Below are 17,512 nucleotides of genomic sequence, written 5' to 3'. Positions count from 1 at the left end.
TTACTAAAGTTGGAAAATGAACTGGGGAACTGAGAACTAACCTTATGGAGCTGAATTTTCTCCTAATCCTTGCCCACCGTACATTTGCAGGTGCCAGTTGAATCAGCGCGCATGTTGTCTGAAAGCTACAAAGCACAAGGGATAGTACTAAAAGAACCAACGCATAAAGAGAAAGAAATTTGTTAGTAACATGAAAATATTACCTTGATATAGTATAATTCCTTCTCCTCCACATATTCTAAGCCAAGTTTTTCCAGTGCAAGGTTTCGCATATATTCCATATATAAAAGAGGAACATTCGTATAGAAAGATTTTCTCATTTGCCTCAACATAGTTTCACCCAATGGGTTACTATTCAGGGATTTTTCACTATTTGCAGAAATCCTACATCACAGAGAATTTGAGGATTACATGTTAAACATGCATTGGATTTAATCGACTCAACAAAGTACTGCTTCAGACACTGCAAAAGAAGAAACATTATAACATCTAGGAGAAAAGTTAAGAGGTTACATGTCAAAGTAAGATAAGTTAGTCCTAATTTGCCTTACAAGACAAAAATTTGTGTACTATAATAAAATGGATTTGAATACAGCTGATATACAGAGAATTCATATAATGACTTCCAACTAGAGTTGAATTAATGCATAGCTGGTTGATTAATTATTTTCTAGAAGTAATACAACTTGGAAACTTAATACAAGAAATGAACAATACTAACCCATGAAAGAGAATTCTTCCAAAACGAGCAACTAGACTCGACGTTAATTCTTCCATATTAGGTTCCTCCATTTCACATTTCACATGTTGAAATGACAAAAGTAAGTCCTCCATCACATTTTTAGCCACCAAACGCCATGGCTCATCCATAAGCTCATTCGTTCCTCCATTGTAACCTAAAAAAGTAGATATATTAAAGAATTAAGATCTCAAAAACAGAGAAAAAAGATTTTACATTGTTTGAAACCCTGATCTACCAAACTCAAGAAAATCAGAAGCATTTATCAAAAGAACAAAAAAGTAGTAATACCTTGCATTAGGACCAAACGAAGAGGATTTGCGTCAGATTTTTGGTCGATAGAAAGAGGTTGGAGCTTCACAAGAGATGAAAAGTGAGAATCATCAGTCAAACCAACAGGGAACCATTTCCTAACTGCACCATCAGCATAACGGGTCTCAAACAGAAACTTTTCCTTTCTCTTGAAATTCAAGTTTTTTCTGAAGGCAGGTATCAGTGATTCCGGTGCCGGAGTTGGTTCCGGCAACGGCGAACCTTTTGTATGCCTCTTGTGTGGTGGAATGTAAGACATGGCTCAGTACGATCAGTTGCTCGGAGAGACTGTTCAGTTGTAGACTACACTATAGTCTTCTTACAAACTTAGACTACATTATGTGGTTATCAATACAAAATAGATTGCTTACAAAGGAGAGACTGCTGAATATGAATATACAAGTAGAAAACAGTACATGTTGCATGTGTCAAGACTAATCCAATTTATTTGGAGTTTATTTTATTGAATTAATCTTATTAATATATTTTGAAAATTTAAACTTAGATGCCATTACTTTATAAAGTTATTTAATGATTAAAAAACAACATTAAATAAAAATAATAATCTTGTTTTGATTTTGTTAAAATAAATAAATAAAATGAAAAAATTGTAAATGAACATCTTCTTCAACTATGTAACATAGGTGGACTATATAGATTGAGTGGGTCCCAAAAAACTACATGAATATTGAGACAAATAGTCCCTTATCTTTATGTTAAGATTCAAAGTTATTCTTAGTTTTCACATAAAGCACTAATAGTCTCTTATGTTAGCAGTATTGGTGTACTTTTGATTGTCCCTCGAATTTTTGCCAATTTTTAACATTGATTTGTCCACAATTTTATTTATGGAGCGCTCAATCATATTTTTATATATCCAGTAGAAATAATAACTCCATATAGAGAAGGTGAGAAGAACATATTGACATATGACGTTGCAAGAAAAGAAAATATTGTACTACTGAAATCGACGTAATTAATCTCTCGATTTTAGCTACAATAATATTTCTACTAAACAAAACAAGATGTTCTTATTCTTACCTTCTCCCAAATGGAGTTACTATATATATATATATATATATATATATATATAAAGACGATTAAACATTTCATATTAAATTGTGGATAAAATCAATATTAAAAAATGGATAAAAATTTGCAAACATGTGAGACTATTAGTGCTCCATGTGAAAACTCAAGGATGACTTTGAATCTTAACTCAAAGATAAAAGACTATTTTGGGTCTTTTCTCAAATGAAATAGTTAACAACTTTGAGGCTCTTTTAATGAGTTAAATTAGGTTGTACTATCCTTTATTCATCATAAATATATACAGAAGACATCAACACATACAAATATTAAATACCAAAAATACCCTTTAAGTAGTTGGTTAAATTTAGGATTTTAAGGCAATCAAAATAGAAGTACATTTTTAAAAGTAGAAATGTGCAGACACAATAATGCTAACACTAAAAGAAACCCCTAAAATACTCCCTAACCCAAGGTAAACAAGCAACTCAACTCTCCTTTCTATATAGGTAGTAAAGTAAAATAAAGTAAAAGTAATATATCCAAAGTATCTAATATGATTAAAAAGAATTTATTAGGCATAACAAACATTTGAGATGAGATATAAGACTAACACTATGCCTAACATTGGTGTTTTCAGAATTTGAGGTTTTTAGAAAATTCCAACCTTCTATATCTTGATGAAGGACTTCGAACCATCGTTCAATATCTATCTTGTATTCATGGACTCATTAACACCCATAGGAAAACCAAATTAGAATAAAAAGGATCGATGGTGTATCTAGATTTTGCTTAAAATGCACTTGTGCCCGTAATTAAGTAGAAAGCTAGAATCACATATACATTTGCTATCTATGTTGCTCAAACTCTTCAAAAATATCATTAAGTGTGTGTTAGATCCTTCAAAAGTAGTGCATTTCTGAAGGACCAGACACAGATGAGGCCACATTTTTGAAAAGTCTGAGCAACTTAGGTTGTTAACTGTTCAATAAGCTGTTAGTGCCGAACATCATATGTAAAACGAAATGTGACAACTCAAGTAAGATGTTCTATTCATTGCAGCTTAACAACAAAGCTAATTACAGACAAGAGGGAGCTGCTTGGATGGTAAGCAGTAAGCACCCCTCACTTCCAACTCTAAGACTGTGAGTTCGAGCCATCTAATAGACAAAGATCCCACATTAACTTCAAGTTGTTTTTCAGCATTTCAAACACCACATCTTCATCCATTGTTTGCTTCTGCATTTTTGATAAGATAATGAAAATCAAATCAAGTCAAGTTGATGCTTATACTAAGAATACTATGCTATGGTTTCGACCAACACCAACCAACGTTGATGTATCATGCAGAGACATCCAAAATTGGAAAACATAAAATAAAATGAGAAACGTAATTGCTTGTCATCAGGAGAAGAGAACCTACATGTAACTCTGATACAATTCCAGGCAATTTCAGGAAAATCTCCTGTGTAACCTCACCAGTTGAAGATTTGAATTTAGATCGATTTGCATGTCGAAACTTAAACCTAATTGATGAATTCCTATATGATTTTGCAGTTGTGTGACCAATAACATTAACAACATATCGACCCCCTGAAGAATGGCGCTTGTTTAAAGGCCATCTTAAACCACCCGGTAATTCTGAGTCCAAAATGGCAGAACCAATAAGATCCTTAATTTCATTAATCTCCTCATCCTGAAAAATGTGAAGAATTATCTAAAGCACAACACTCATAGAAAGACTACTACTGCAAACAATCAAATAAGAGAATTACATCCGACAGTTGTGAGAAGCTTGAAATCAAGAGCTCAATCCTTATATATATATATATATAGGTCAAAAAGAGCTTTAGATATAAAATATTCATCAACATCTTGAGACTATAACCAACATCTCTGTATTTGAACAAAGCAAATAACTTACAGATAAAGCCATCTTGATTTTCTTGGTATATACAAACAATCTTAATTAGATCTGAGCTCTTTCCAAGAATGCTCATGTCTGCAACCATTTGGCGTACTCGGTTCAACTCAATCTTAAAAAAAAGGAGATAGGTATAAATATGTTAATGACAGTTACCCGAAATTGAAGGCATAAAAGGTTTAGAGTACTAACCTTATAGAGCTGAATCTTATTATGATTTTTTGCCACAGTACATTTGCAGGAAACAGTTGATTTTGTCCTCAAGTTATCGGAAAGCTACAAAACACAAGGATAAAGAAAGAATACAGTAGGACGAAGACATTTTTTAGAAGCTTGAAAGTAGCATATACCTTAACATAGTACAGTTCTTTCCCTTGCACATATTCTAGTCCAAGATTCTCCACTACTCGATTTTCTACATAGTCCATATATGAAGAAGGAACATCCGTATGGAAAGATCCTTTCATTTTTCTCAAAGTAGTTTCAGTCAATGAGTTTAGTTTTAGGCTATCTTTACCAATTGAAGAAGTCCTGCATCACAAAGAACATGACAAGTATTTTGAAACACACATTTGTATACGAATAACCTAACAAAATAATGCTTCAAACACAACAAAGTAAGCAGCATGATACATATAATATATGAGGTGCTTGATACATGCTATAAAAGATACGAAGTGTTGTTTCTCAGAACAGAGAAGTGTTAAAATTTCTAATTAATATGTAATGACCCTAAAGGTCATTTTTGGAAATTTTCATAAAATGACTGTTTTACCCCTCCCGATAGTTGCCCCGAGTCCTAATTGTTGTATTTTCGAAGTTGGTTTGAAGGAAAATTGATGAAAAGTTGAGTTTTTGGAAAGTTGAGTTTTTAAGAGTTAAAGTTTGGTTAAAAGTGCTATTTCGAGTCATTTGGAGTTTCGAGACTCGAATCGGATTTCCGTCAATTCCAGCCGTTTTAGAATGTCGAAACGGGTCTATGAGAATTTACGGAGTCGAATTTGGAGTTAAAACGAAGATTTGAGGTCCTAAGTTGCAAAAATTGTGAAATTTTGATCAAGAGTTGACTTTGGTCAACAAACGAGGTTCCGGTGCTCGAAATGGAATTCCGAGGGCACCGTTGGATTCAGGGGGTGATTCTAAGTCTAGAATGAGTCTTGGTTGAATTTTAGAGGCCCCGAGTGCGTTTCGAGTTTTTGAGCCTAAAGTTAGTTTCTTGACGCCTTATCGGATACCGGGGCAAGGAGACCTCGAATTCAAATTCTGACGATTTCATTGAGTCCGAAATGTCATTTTCAAGCTAGTAGCATATTTGGTTTGTGTTCGGGAAGTGCCAAATGAGTTTTGGGTGAGCTTTTAAGCTTCTTGGATGCTTTGACACTATTTCAGCAAATTGTGGCAACTAAAGGGTTCATTATTAGTTTTAAAGGTCGAAAAAAATTTTCGAAGGTTCTTAAATTTTGAGCATGAATTATAGGACTTATCTGCAAATTTTGGTGCATTTTCGCTAACCCGAGATTGGACTTTTATCGCAAATAAGAAATAATTGTTTACCGAGTAGAAATGATATTTGACTGGGCAAACGAGCATGAAATTGAGCTCCGATTGAACGAGCAGGTCCGTATCATTATTTAAGACATTTACAAAAAAGAATCGGGTCATTTCACTATCGTATGAGGAAATTACGGCCTTTTTAGTGAAAGATTAACTGCTGTTTTTCTGGTGCATAACAGCCATGTACTGTTATAAAAATCTCAGACTGTGTTCATTTGGTATTTTGAGCATATCGGGAGTTCTAGAGATCGGAATGGAGTGATTCTTACGGGTTTCTTCTTGAATTAATATGAGGGTTAGTATTCAATCTTCAATTCGACATTTTCTCATAATTTCTTTATCTGGTTTTATTTTCCCTATCCGTAAACCTCTTGGAAAAATTGGGGTTTTATCGATTTGGACTCCCTTTTTGATGAAAAAGGTATATTTACGATCCTTATGTTATGGGTAAACTGATTTTAACATAAAATTATTGATTCATCGATTATTTTCATCATATTAACCGTGTACAATTTGGACTTTCCCGGTAAAGTTAAAGTTTGATAAATTGAGAATTTCAAGGTCGATCTTAACTCCGTTTTTGATGAAATTTCATATTTGAACTTATCTAAGCATGAGTAAGTTGTTTTTCAAGAGATATTTCATTTTCGAGTCGGGGTTTTGGATCCGAATATTTTAGGCTTCTTCAAGAACGTGGATTTTTCCTTCAAATTGAGTTTGTGAATTGATTTCAACTCCGTTTTCAAATTGGTTTTCACCATTAGCTTCCAAATACTTTAAGGATCATTTTACATCAAAAATTTCCAGATTTGGGTATCGTTTTTCGGTATGAGACTTTTGGACCGTTTTGCCCTTTTTCCCTAAATTTCTTGATTTTGGTGTCATTGGACTCGAATTGTGATTGTGAATAATTGTTTGAATAGATTATCGTGATCCGGATTATACTCGGAAAGGAAAGGGCTCAAGTCAAGTAACTTTTGGAGTTCGTTTTAAGGCAAGTGGCTTCCAAACTTTGTAAAACTCTTAGACTACGCATGACTACTTTCCTAATTGTGTTGGGGAGTAATGGGGATTGAGGATGGGTTTTATTTGTTGATTGGAATTGTTGTAAATGAAAGATGGGGAATAAAACGAGCTAAATGTGTTATATGTGACTTGAATTTGTTGAATAAGTCATGTGATAACTGATATTGAGGGGATAGAAGAGCATGAGTAGGCTATGATTGATACAGACATTGATGTTGAAACAGATGATGTGTAATACTATGATGTGATCGTGATATGATTGTGATTGATGACATGTGCATATTCATTATTCATCCCATGTGTGAACTATCTGTTGCATGAGTTTTGAGACACTGATATGAGGATGGATGGATATGAGACACAGTTGAGACTAGCTCCGGCTAGCGATTTGGATGCCGATGGGATCTGGTTCCGGCGGTGATACATGGTCCATGTGTGGCCCCCATGGGTTCTGATTTGAGTATTCAGCGCGGACTGATTACGTCAACAGATGTGTATCGTAGGACAGACATGCATCACGACTACATGACATCATTATTGCATTTTGCATCGCATTTGCCTTATCTTTGTCTGTGATGTGTGGATTGTATCGGTTTACCCTTCTTATGTGGAATTTGATCTACTTGCTCTTATTTGTTGATCTGAGGTTGATGAGGATATACTGTTGGTTCTGGCTGTTGAATATGATCTGTTTAGTATAGGTTGGTTGGTTTGCTGCTAGATTGAAGTTTCGGTGGTTCGGTTGGGGTTGAAAGGGGTTGTTTGTAGCTGCTAGTTTTGCTTAGTTTAGAGTTACTTGCGAGTACCTGTGGTTTTCGGTACTCACCCTTGCTTCTACACAATTGTGTAGGTTGACAGCTCTCTCAGATTCGGCTTAGTATTTTCTTTAGCAGATTGAGCTTTGGGACATACTCGAGAGGTAGCGGTTCATTCCAGACGTGCCCTTGAGTTATCTTTACTTTCAGTTTTGTTCTATTCGAGAACTATACTCTGAGACTTGTATATTTTTATTCGAATTCTGTATTTAGAGGTTTGTACATGTGACAACCAAATTTTGGATAGTGTTGAGTCTTAATTAAAATCTTCCGCTTATTTATTATCTTTTATTCTCGTATTTCTACTTCTCTATCGTTGTGGTTGGGTTAGGCTGACGTGTCCGGTGGGAAATGGACACGTGCCATCACATCCGGATTTGGGGCGTGACAAGAAAAGTGTTAAAATTTCTAATTAACGCGACCGTAAAAGCATAACATGTGAACTAAATGAAGAAGATTGTCTGACCCATAAAAGAGAACTTTTCCAAAACGAGCAACTATAGACGGTTTTACTTGTGCCATATCAGCTTCCTCCATCTCACGTTTCATATGTTGAAATGACAAAAGCAAATCCTTCTTCACATTTGCGGCAATCAAAAGCCATGGTGTTTCTATAAGCTCTTTCTTTATTCCTTCACTGCAACCTATAAAATTATAGATATATAGCTTAATGAGCATCACTAAAGCAAAGGCGAACCCATGATTTGAAGACGATGAGTGCACCACCAACGTTGGCAAATGCACGTTAGTGTATGATGCTTTTACTAAATATAAAATATAAAACTAATATACTAACGTATAAATATGAATTAAATGACTCTACTAGATAAAATTTGCTTTGTAAGTGATGGCTTTGAACTTCAGTTTGTAAGGGGTGGTTTTGAACTTCAGTTTATCCCTTATTTAGTAAAATTATCGAGAGACATTTTAGTCTATATTTTCAATTATTTTTGCTGCATTATTTTTATATAAAAAACCAACAATTGTATCAATTAAAGCAACATAAAAATAGAAAAATCCTCTGAAAAAAATGCTTTTCGATTTGCCCTGTTTACCTCCATTAGGAAAATTAGTTTTTTCCAAGGTTTTCTCAGATATTAGACACAACACAGCCAAAATTGAATTCATCTTGTAGGTCACGTTCAAGAAGTTAAAAACACTATACAGACACAAAACTAAAAACAATTAATGAAGCATTTGCCAAAAAGAAAAAAGTTATAAGAAGCAAATTGAGTAAATATCTTAAAATGCCACTCAACAAAACTCTGTTCATTTAACTTGTTTTGTATCAATAAAGTTACTCAATTTAGTATTTTTATCTTATAAAATCACTCAATCAAATTTATCATAAAAACACATTTCAGCCCTAACATTTTGATATATAGTACCTTGATGAGTTGAAACCAAAGAGAGAGGATGTAGGCCTGCTTTTGTATCAAAGGACTCTGGTGAAAGAGGTTGGAAGCTGACAAGAGATGAAAATCTCAACTCATCAGCAAAGCCAACAGAGAACCATTTTAAGAGAGTATGATCAGTATAACCGACGTTCCGAGTATCCCTTCTCTTGTTGAAAACAGATCTCATGACAGACTCCGGTGCCGGAGTTGGTTCAAGCGGTGGCGAGCCCTTTGTTTGCCTCTTGTGTGGCGGAATGTAAGACATTATATTTGATCACTTGCTTTGCAATTTTGGTGAAAATTGAGTTGCTCTGTTTGCGTGATCATGCAACATTTTTTGCGCTATAAATTATACTCATGTTAAACTGCGCGCTGGAATACTTGAAAGTTGAACAGACACATTAACGTCTCGGTTGACAACCTTTGAGCTTCTACTAATTACATTACACTTCATTGAATTACGACTACTAAATTTGATTTCATTAAACATCCAACATAATGGTGTATCAAATATAATTCGGGTAATGCTAAATAGTCAGAAAAATTGGCCAGAATTTTTTAAAAACTATAAAAAAGATTATTTTAAAATAAATTGATTTTTTTTCATTTTTTAGTGAAAATGTATTAAAGTTAAAATGGTAAAAATGTTTTAAAAGGTAAAATAACATAGGTAAAATACTATTCTGGCCAAATTTTCTAGCCAAAATGATTTTTCTATATAATTCTATCCTACGTTCACTTGAAAATATATATGAGTTTCTGATGTTCTCTTTTCATACATATGTGATTTTTTTCATATGTCCTAGTCTTGGTGATTCTTTTCATATGTCCTAGTCTTGGTGGACAAAGTTATTTGATACATGTTGCTAGTGAGGAGTGGCAGATATCTTGTGAAATTAGTCAAGGCGCGCGAAAGCTGACTCAGACACTACGATCATAAAAAAAAATAGGGTTCGTTGGTAATCTCCATCTAATTTGTGGTTAAAAAGTTTTTAATTAATTGAACTATAATTCGTCACTCCATTGCTAATCCATAACTAAATGGAATTCCGTAGAATTTTTGTGATTCAATTAAGAAATTTTATCCATCGTTATTTTCTTCTCCTTTGGCTGTTGAAGATGAATATCGTCACAGATTTTCTCCTTTGGCTAACTCTGCAGCTACTACTAGAAGGAAAATTTTGAGGCGGACTCGTCCCTCCTTCGATCTGGTTTGGTACCAACTGCGACCATATTTTCCAAATCTTCACTGATTTATTGAGGCTGCTACTGTAAACAATAAATTGTTTATCACCACTTGTTTGTTTTTGGTCCTCTTCAACAGTCAAACATTTAACTAGACCAGTATTGTCTAGGTATGAATGAGAAGAAAAGAGAAAATCATATATATATTCAAGTGAATATATCCATTTTAGTAGTGGAAAGTTGAATAAAGTTAAATGAAGCATGTATAAGATTGAATTTAACTTTTCAGTCATTTCAGAGAAATGATATTGTGAGTCACGTTTTTTAGCTGTAAAACGTGTTTCAGAGTAACGAATTATAAAACGTTACTGACATTAACGTTTTATGGCTGCTTACTCCGTCAGATCTTTGTCTTTTTGTCATTCAATTTTTTTTTAATAAAATATAACCTAAAACGTTACTAAGAAAAACATTTATACTAATTTTGTAAAATTTCAAAAAAAAAAACATATTATTAATTTTGATCAAAAATCCATTTTCCCGAGATTTTCTTAAAACCTTCTTCACCTTGAAGCAAACATGAAACATCAAAACAAGTTTCAACTTTACCTTTTAAAACCTTAGTCCAAATACTCTTGACTTTACGTTTTCAACTCCTTTTTTACACTTAAACAAATTTAATTTGTGTATTATATACCGTGGTGGATTCAAAATTTAAGGTCGTGGGTGCTCCCTTAACTATCAATCACAAAATAGAATAAGCAAATTCTCGTAAAAACAAATACAATCATATTTAAGCACAATACCGAAAAAATTAATACGAAGAACTATAATAAATATTATTTTGAATAAAGGAAAAGTTTTTATTTTTAATAAAAGCTTTTTTTTAAGGACAATTTAGCAAATGAGCAAGAAAGTAAGAAGAGAAGAATGACTTGTCTTTAAGGACTCGTTTGGTGTAAGGGATAATACCAAATAGTCCCGGGATTAAATTATAGTACCGCTTATTTTGTTGTTTGGTTGGCAAGTTCGGGATAACTTATCCCGGGATTAATAATTAGTACCGGGATAAGTTATCCCTCTCCTTGGGTGGTATAGTAATCCCGGGATAACTTATCCCGGGATAAAATAGGTAAATGACAAAAATGTCTCTTTCAACCCTTTTGTTATATCACTTTTTACCTTAATGAAGGGCATTTTTGTAAATAAATAAATTGTTCTTAAAATTTATTATTTTGAATACAACAAACCAAACACTCAATAAAAAATAATCCCAACACAACTTATCCCATCATAACTAATCCCAACATAACTTATCCCATCATAACTCATTTTCAAACCAAACGACCCCTAAGAGTTTAAGAAATGCCTCCAAAGGGGATTGAACCCGGGGACAAAACACTAATGCACATGAACTTTAAGTACCCACTTACGACCACTGAGTCAATTCACTGCTTGTTCGCTCTTTAAATTTATCTCATTACTTCAAACTAGGTAAATTACACCATTTCCTAAAGTCATCGGCCTAGTTCTTCGTGTATGGAAAATTCAAACATTTCATGGGAATCCAAATTATGAGCATCATTTTGGAGTCGTAATTTTGCTCTAATATTGCTCTTTGCTATCATAATTTCAAACACAAATTGAAGTAGAATCACAGACAAATGAGGGTTAATTACAATTCAAATTTGATGAACAAAGAAAAGTAAAAAAATATTTGGCAACTTACTTGGACAAAATGATGTTTAGGAGTTCTTTGCCTAATGGAAACTAAATTCCTTTCAACAATTGCAAGCAGAAGATTTTAAAATTGTCTGAAATTTTGAAGTGGCAATTTTTATTTAAGTTAGGGCTTTATATAACATTTGGATAACTATTATATATAGATAGATTATAGAAAATAGTTATTTCTAATTTTTAAAAAAGAATACGTTGGAAAAGTTTACAGATTGTTTAAACATTTTTAAATTTTAAATTTAATTTAAAAATAACTAACTAATACAAAATTAAATTATTTAAAAAACTCAAATTCACAAATTCTATGGTGATGATATGTGTCACTTTTTTCCTATCCTATTATATATTTAAAATTATTTAAAATACTGAAAATTTGTGGTGTTGACATGTGTCAGTTTTTCTTCTACTTTTATATATAGATAGATTATAGAAAATAGTTATTTCTAATTTTTAAAAAAGAATACGTTGGAAAAGTTTACAGATTGTTTAAACATTTTTAAATTTTAAATTTAATTTAAAAATAACTAACTAATACAAAATTAAATTATTTTAAAAACTCAAATTCACAAATTCTATGGTGATGATATGTGTCACTTTTTTCCTATCCTATTATATATTTAAAATTATTTAAAATACTGAAAATTTGTGGTGTTGACATGTGTCAGTTTTTCTTCTACTTTTATATATAGATAGATTATAGAAAATAGTTATTTCTAATTTTTAAAAAAGAATACGTTGGAAAAGTTTACAAATTGTTTAAACATTTTTAAATTTTAAATTTAATTTAAAAATAACTAACTAATACAAAATTAAATTATTTAAAAAACTCAAATTCACAAATTCTATGGTGATGATATGTGTCACTTTTTTCCTATCCTATTATATATTTAAAATTATTTAAAATACTGAAAATTTGTGGTGTTGACATGTGTCAGTTTTTCTTCTACTTTTATATATAGATAGATTTTTATATAAATATAGTTAGTTCGATATGAAATTAATGGGTGCTCGAACACTCGGAAAGATGAGGCGTATCTAAGGGGGGTCACCGGGTTCACGAGAACATATGGTCCCCTCCCGAGATCATATATATTAGTGTTATATTTTTTTTTAAAATTATTGAAATACAAATGTGTGAACCCACACTTGGAGTATCACATGATGCGATTATGACTGGGTGCACCTCTCTCCGCGAGGTTAGAAATTTGAATTTTATATTTATCTTGTTTTATTTTTCTTTTTAAAATTGTGTAATGGACCCTTATACTTGTATGAGTTTATATTATGGATCCTTCTACTTAATCCTTTGTCATCAACTGGACTCTTAAATTTAAATAAAATAAGACTTTCAAACCCCTTCAATCATGTGTGTAACTCACTCTCCCTTATAAAATGACATGTCATATCCACATCAAATATATTAACATCATGTCATAATGACACATTAGATATTATTAACCAAAATGTTACTTCATAAAAGACAGAAAAAAAAATCTACTTAAAAAAAATAATTGTATTTCTCAACCTTCCTTCACCTCCACAACCACCATTAGAGATCTCACCACAATCTTCATTCCTCTAATTCCTTTCTTCTTCGAAAAATGACAATAAAGCTCAGAAACCCACCGGGGGGGTGGGGGGGGGGTTCTTAATTGACATCATTTGACTTATTAACATGAATTAACAACGTTTTCTTAATGTTGGATCTTGTGGCAGATTTTTTAGGCTCGAAGAAGAAGACCACGCACAGTCAAACTCATAACTCAACATAGAAAAAAAAATCTATTTTCTCTCCTCTCAATTTCTCTTCATTGTCCATGCTCTAAACCACTATGAAAGATCCATAGCAACCGGAGCAAAATCAATATTGACTATCTTCTTGTTCAACTTCTGAAACTTTCATTGACACCGCTAAAACTCACTAAAACACTCAATTATTAATGGAGGTTTAGTGGACAGAATGGATGTAGATGTAGACAAAATCGACGTCGCAGGGGACACCGAAATCTGTATCATTTTTTCTCAAAACTCCAGAAGTAAACGGAGAAGTTGTGAACCTCTGTTTTTTGCAATGCATCAACAAGTTACTAATCTCAAATCAATAACAATTTAGTATTCACTTTATCAGCAAAATTGCAGTAAAACAAAGTAGTAGTATTACTAGAAAACATAAAGATAAGTTCATTAGTAGACATGTAAAGAAGAGAATCCATATCTACTCTTCTGTAGCTGGACTTCTTAAACGTTCTCTTCCTTGACTGCCGATCGCAATATCACCTTCAATTTCCACCATGGATTGGGGACGAACTAGGGCTTATGAAAGTGACAATGACTAGGGTTTTGGGACGATGACGGAAGGAGGGGTTCATAACTTTAATTTGTTTTTCCTTTTTATATTTCTTATTTAATTAATTTTCTAAAGCAAATTTATTGCTTTCACTCTCCTTTTAAAGTGTTGATACCACGCTCTATATTGAGTCAGCAAAAAAATGTCACATAAGTTCAGTCAATGGTCAGATGGTTTTAAAATTTTCATTTTAATTGAGTTTAAGGGTTCATTTGGCAAAAGATTAAGTATAAGGGTCTAGAATACAAACGCATACAAGTATAAGGGTACCATTTCACCAAATTAGATAATACTTCTCTAAGTGGTAATTGGTAGCACTTTTGGCATTTTAATTAATACAATCAGAATTAATTTGAGGCCTATAATATTAAAATTTTAACGATTTTCAATAGTAAAAACCTAAATATCGAACCGATCAATTTTATATCTTAGATCAACATTTTATAATAGTGCACCCATTATCTCAAAATTCTGGATACGCCTCTGTCGGAAAGGGCAATGTAGACCCGCCCCTAATAATATATTGCCCCGCGAGTTGATGGATTTATTCCATTTAAATCATCTTTACTTTTCTTCCAAAATTTATGTTAAAAAAGTGAAATTTTTTATCATAGTCTATGCTACATCGCTCAAGGAAGCAGGGTACAAAATCTAAGAATTCAATAAAAGAATCAAGAAAAATTTGGCTACCAATAGGGGCGGACCCATATAGAATCATCCGGGTGCTCGAGCACCCATTAACCTTGTATTGTAATATATATATTTGTGTAGAAATTGAGAGGTATTTATATAAAATTAACATAGAGCACTGAGTGAACAAATGGCCTGACTTGTCCTCTTATTTTAAATGAGTTTCAATGTCTAATTGAAACTTCGTGAAGTAAAAGGGTCTAATTTACAATCCGAGTCATGTATAAGGGCCTCTCAGGTCATTCCGCCAATTAAATTTGAAATGAAAAAAAGAAAAGATAAAGACAAAGACTCAAAGTCTTTCAACACTTAATGATTAACTTTCTTTTAATTAAAGGGACAATCATTATGTACCCTCCTTTTTTTTGGTTTTTTTCATTTTAATTTATTTTTGCTTCATATTTTTTTTATCTTTATATCATTTTTTAAAAAAATTAAATAGGGTCTTGGGCCATTTTATTTTAATCAAAAAATTGATTAATTGTCTATAAATGCCAACCCAAAAGTGGCTGGCCATCTTCATATCATTTTAGTTTTATATCATAAAAATATAATATTAAACATTATTGAATATTTGCTATAGAATTGTAATTTTTTTACTGCAGTAATTTTATTAAAATAGACTTAGTCAATTAGTTAGTTTTTTAATTAGGAGTTGAATTCTATTGAATTTTGAATAAATAGTATTTTTATAGATTTTAGGAGTTTAGTATTTTCAGCAGATCTTTTTGCTTAATTTTAGGTTAGAAGTTATTAGTTTTATAAATTATATTCTTAGACTACAATGAAAAATATTAATCTTTCAATGTTAATTCATAACTTTTCTTTCTTGATTTTTATTCCTTTAATATTTTTATTCTTTCCTTCAATTTCTTCCCTTTTAAAACCAACAATTGGTATCTAGAGCCATTTTCTTAAGGGACCTTCTTGGTATCATACTGTAGCATTATCACCAGATTATATATATATATATTGAAAATAGCTGCAAGACAAAAACCGAAAGCCCTTCTTTTATTGTTGTTCCTCCCAGATACATGGCTTACATACCCGGCTCAACATTCTTGGAAAACAATCGAATCGAGCGTTCGGGAGCCTATAAATGGAGTGAAGAGATGGATTCAAAAAATAGTTTTTCATGAATGACTCCATCTGTTTTTATGGTGAAAATTATCAATTATGGGCGGTAACAATGAAAACTTACTTGAAGGCTCTTAATCTTTGGGAAGCTGTGGAAGAGGATTATGAAATAATCCCACCATAGCTCAAATCAAGAGTCACAAGGAAAATAAATTCATGAAGTCTAAGGCGAAGACAATTTTGTTGATTGTTGTTTCAACAACTATTTTCACAAGAATTGTGTTTCTCACATCACCAAAAAAAATTGGGATTATCTAAAGAAAAAATATGATGGAGATGAAAGATTTCGAGGAATGCAAGTATTGAATTTAATAAGGAAGTTCGAGTTGCAGAGAATGAAAGACTTTGAGACAGTCAAAGAATACTCAGACAAAATGCTTGGCATTGTCAACATGTAAGATTACTAGGCGCTGAATTTAAGATTCAATAATTGTTGAAAAAATTCTTGTTACAGTGCCCAAAAGATATGAAGCATGTATAACCTTAGAAAACACAAGATTTGTCCAAGAATACCTTGGCAGAGTTATTAAATTCTTTTTAGGCATAGGAGCAAAGAAGACTTATGAGGCAAGAAGTTATGATTAAAGGAATCTTAGTAGCTAGTCATAAAGCTCAAAAACAGAGGTAAAAATTAGAAAAATTACTCACCCTGTGAGCACTGTGGAAAAATAGATCTTCCACCATACAAATATTGGAAAAGTGTAATGACCCTCTTGGTCATTTTTGTGTCTTGCCTTCTGTGTGTCGTTTAGAGCATTCTTGTAGCGACCCCAAGTCATTTATGACTTGCTAGGACTGACAGTTCGGTCACCTGATCGTTCGTTTGGTCTTGGTGCGAGTTTTTGTGTTTTGGAGCTTATAAACCTTGAATGATTATTTTCGATCAAAAGTTTAAGAAGATAACATCAGAATTCAATTCTGACGATTCCATCAGCTCCGTAAAGGTCATTTTAGGCTAGTAGCATGGTCGTCATGACTCCTGAGGTTTTCAGTGTGAGTCGATGCGATTAGGCGTTTTAACTTTAAGTTTAAGCCTAAGTTTGACTTTGGTCAACATTTTGAGTAAACGCGCTCGGATGAGAATTCCGTCAGCGTGGTTAGCTCCGAAATGTCGAGTTTGGTCTAGATTGACCCTTCTTTTGTGTCTGGAGGTTTTCGATATCTTTCCGAGCCCTTTTGTGGGTTTTGACTTAAAATGACTTTTGGAAGTGGGACCCACTTTTTATCGAAATGACCTCTGATGGAAATTTCGACTGCTCCGTTGAGTCTGGAATGCCGAATTTGGTATGATTGCATATCTCGTTTGCATGCACGGGGTTCCGAACGAGATCGGAGCACCCTGTCGGAGTTTTAAGTTTTGGAATTATTACAGATTTTCTGCAATAAATGTAGAAAAACAGCAACATATTCCCCAAACTTCAAACCCTCATAACTCTCTCATCACTCAACCGGTTTGGGCGATTCAAAAGGCAAAGTAGTGAGATTTTTCGAGTACAACGTGTTGGTGAGCTCTGATAGTGATTTGGAGTCCCCGTTTGAGGTAATTTTCGAAAAATACCTCCAAAATTGACCCGACTCCGTTTGTTGTGATTTTGGTGTCTAAACGACTGTAATAACGTT

General features: G+C 32.9%; 4 protein-coding genes across 6 annotated transcripts in view; all 4 read right to left on the bottom strand.

The window, feature by feature from the left end:
* The window catches only part of LOC102584681 (uncharacterized), an 83,317-nt gene that overhangs the window by 16,803 nt on the left and 49,002 nt on the right, over positions 1 to 17,512 (bottom strand). The gene's annotated exons all lie outside the window — the stretch shown is intronic.
* Positions 63 to 1,310, bottom strand: LOC107058304 (uncharacterized). Its single transcript, XM_015303845.1, has 4 exons — positions 1,031 to 1,310; positions 722 to 896; positions 204 to 384; positions 63 to 125 (listed from the first exon to the last, which is right to left on the bottom strand). Exons 1-4 carry the CDS (start codon positions 1,308 to 1,310, stop codon positions 63 to 65), a joined length of 699 nt encoding a protein of 232 aa, XP_015159331.1.
* LOC102586874 (uncharacterized) lies at positions 3,218 to 4,042 on the bottom strand. The gene is made up of 3 exons (XM_015303763.1): positions 4,005 to 4,042; positions 3,504 to 3,776; positions 3,218 to 3,319 (listed from the first exon to the last, which is right to left on the bottom strand). The coding sequence occupies exons 1-3, from the start codon at positions 4,014 to 4,016 to the stop codon at positions 3,218 to 3,220; spliced, it is 387 nt and encodes a 128-aa protein (XP_015159249.1). The 5' UTR covers positions 4,017 to 4,042.
* Positions 3,218 to 17,512, bottom strand: part of LOC102585540 (uncharacterized) — a 27,822-nt gene continuing 13,527 nt past the window's right edge. The window contains exons 5-7 of the mRNA XM_015303760.1: positions 4,042 to 4,116; positions 3,504 to 3,776; positions 3,218 to 3,319 (exon numbers count right to left, since the gene is read on the bottom strand). Of these exons, the coding sequence (XP_015159246.1) occupies positions 3,218 to 3,319; positions 3,504 to 3,776; positions 4,042 to 4,116 (450 nt within the window). The remainder of the gene's footprint in view (positions 3,320 to 3,503; positions 3,777 to 4,041; positions 4,117 to 17,512) is intronic.

Source organism: Solanum tuberosum, unplaced genomic scaffold (genome assembly GCF_000226075.1).
Source record: "Solanum tuberosum cultivar DM 1-3 516 R44 unplaced genomic scaffold, SolTub_3.0 scf00018, whole genome shotgun sequence".
Lineage (NCBI taxonomy): Eukaryota > Viridiplantae > Streptophyta > Magnoliopsida > Solanales > Solanaceae > Solanum > Solanum tuberosum.
This window is presented reverse-complemented; position numbering and strand designations above follow the sequence as displayed.

Coding starts and splice junctions, on each gene's coding strand:
- LOC107058304 (XM_015303845.1), bottom strand. CDS start 1,310: ATGTCTTACATTCCACCACACAAGAGGCATACAAAAGGTTCGCCGTTG. Junction 385..721: donor GGAAGAATTCTCTTTCATGG/GTTAGTATTGTT, acceptor TCTGTGATGTAG/GATTTCTGCAAATAGTGAAA. Junction 126..203: donor AGGAATTATACTATATCAAG/GTAATATTTTCA, acceptor TGTGCTTTGTAG/CTTTCAGACAACATGCGCGC.
- LOC102586874 (XM_015303763.1), bottom strand. Junction 3,320..3,503: donor GAATTGTATCAGAGTTACAT/GTAGGTTCTCTT, acceptor TCAAAAATGCAG/AAGCAAACAATGGATGAAGA.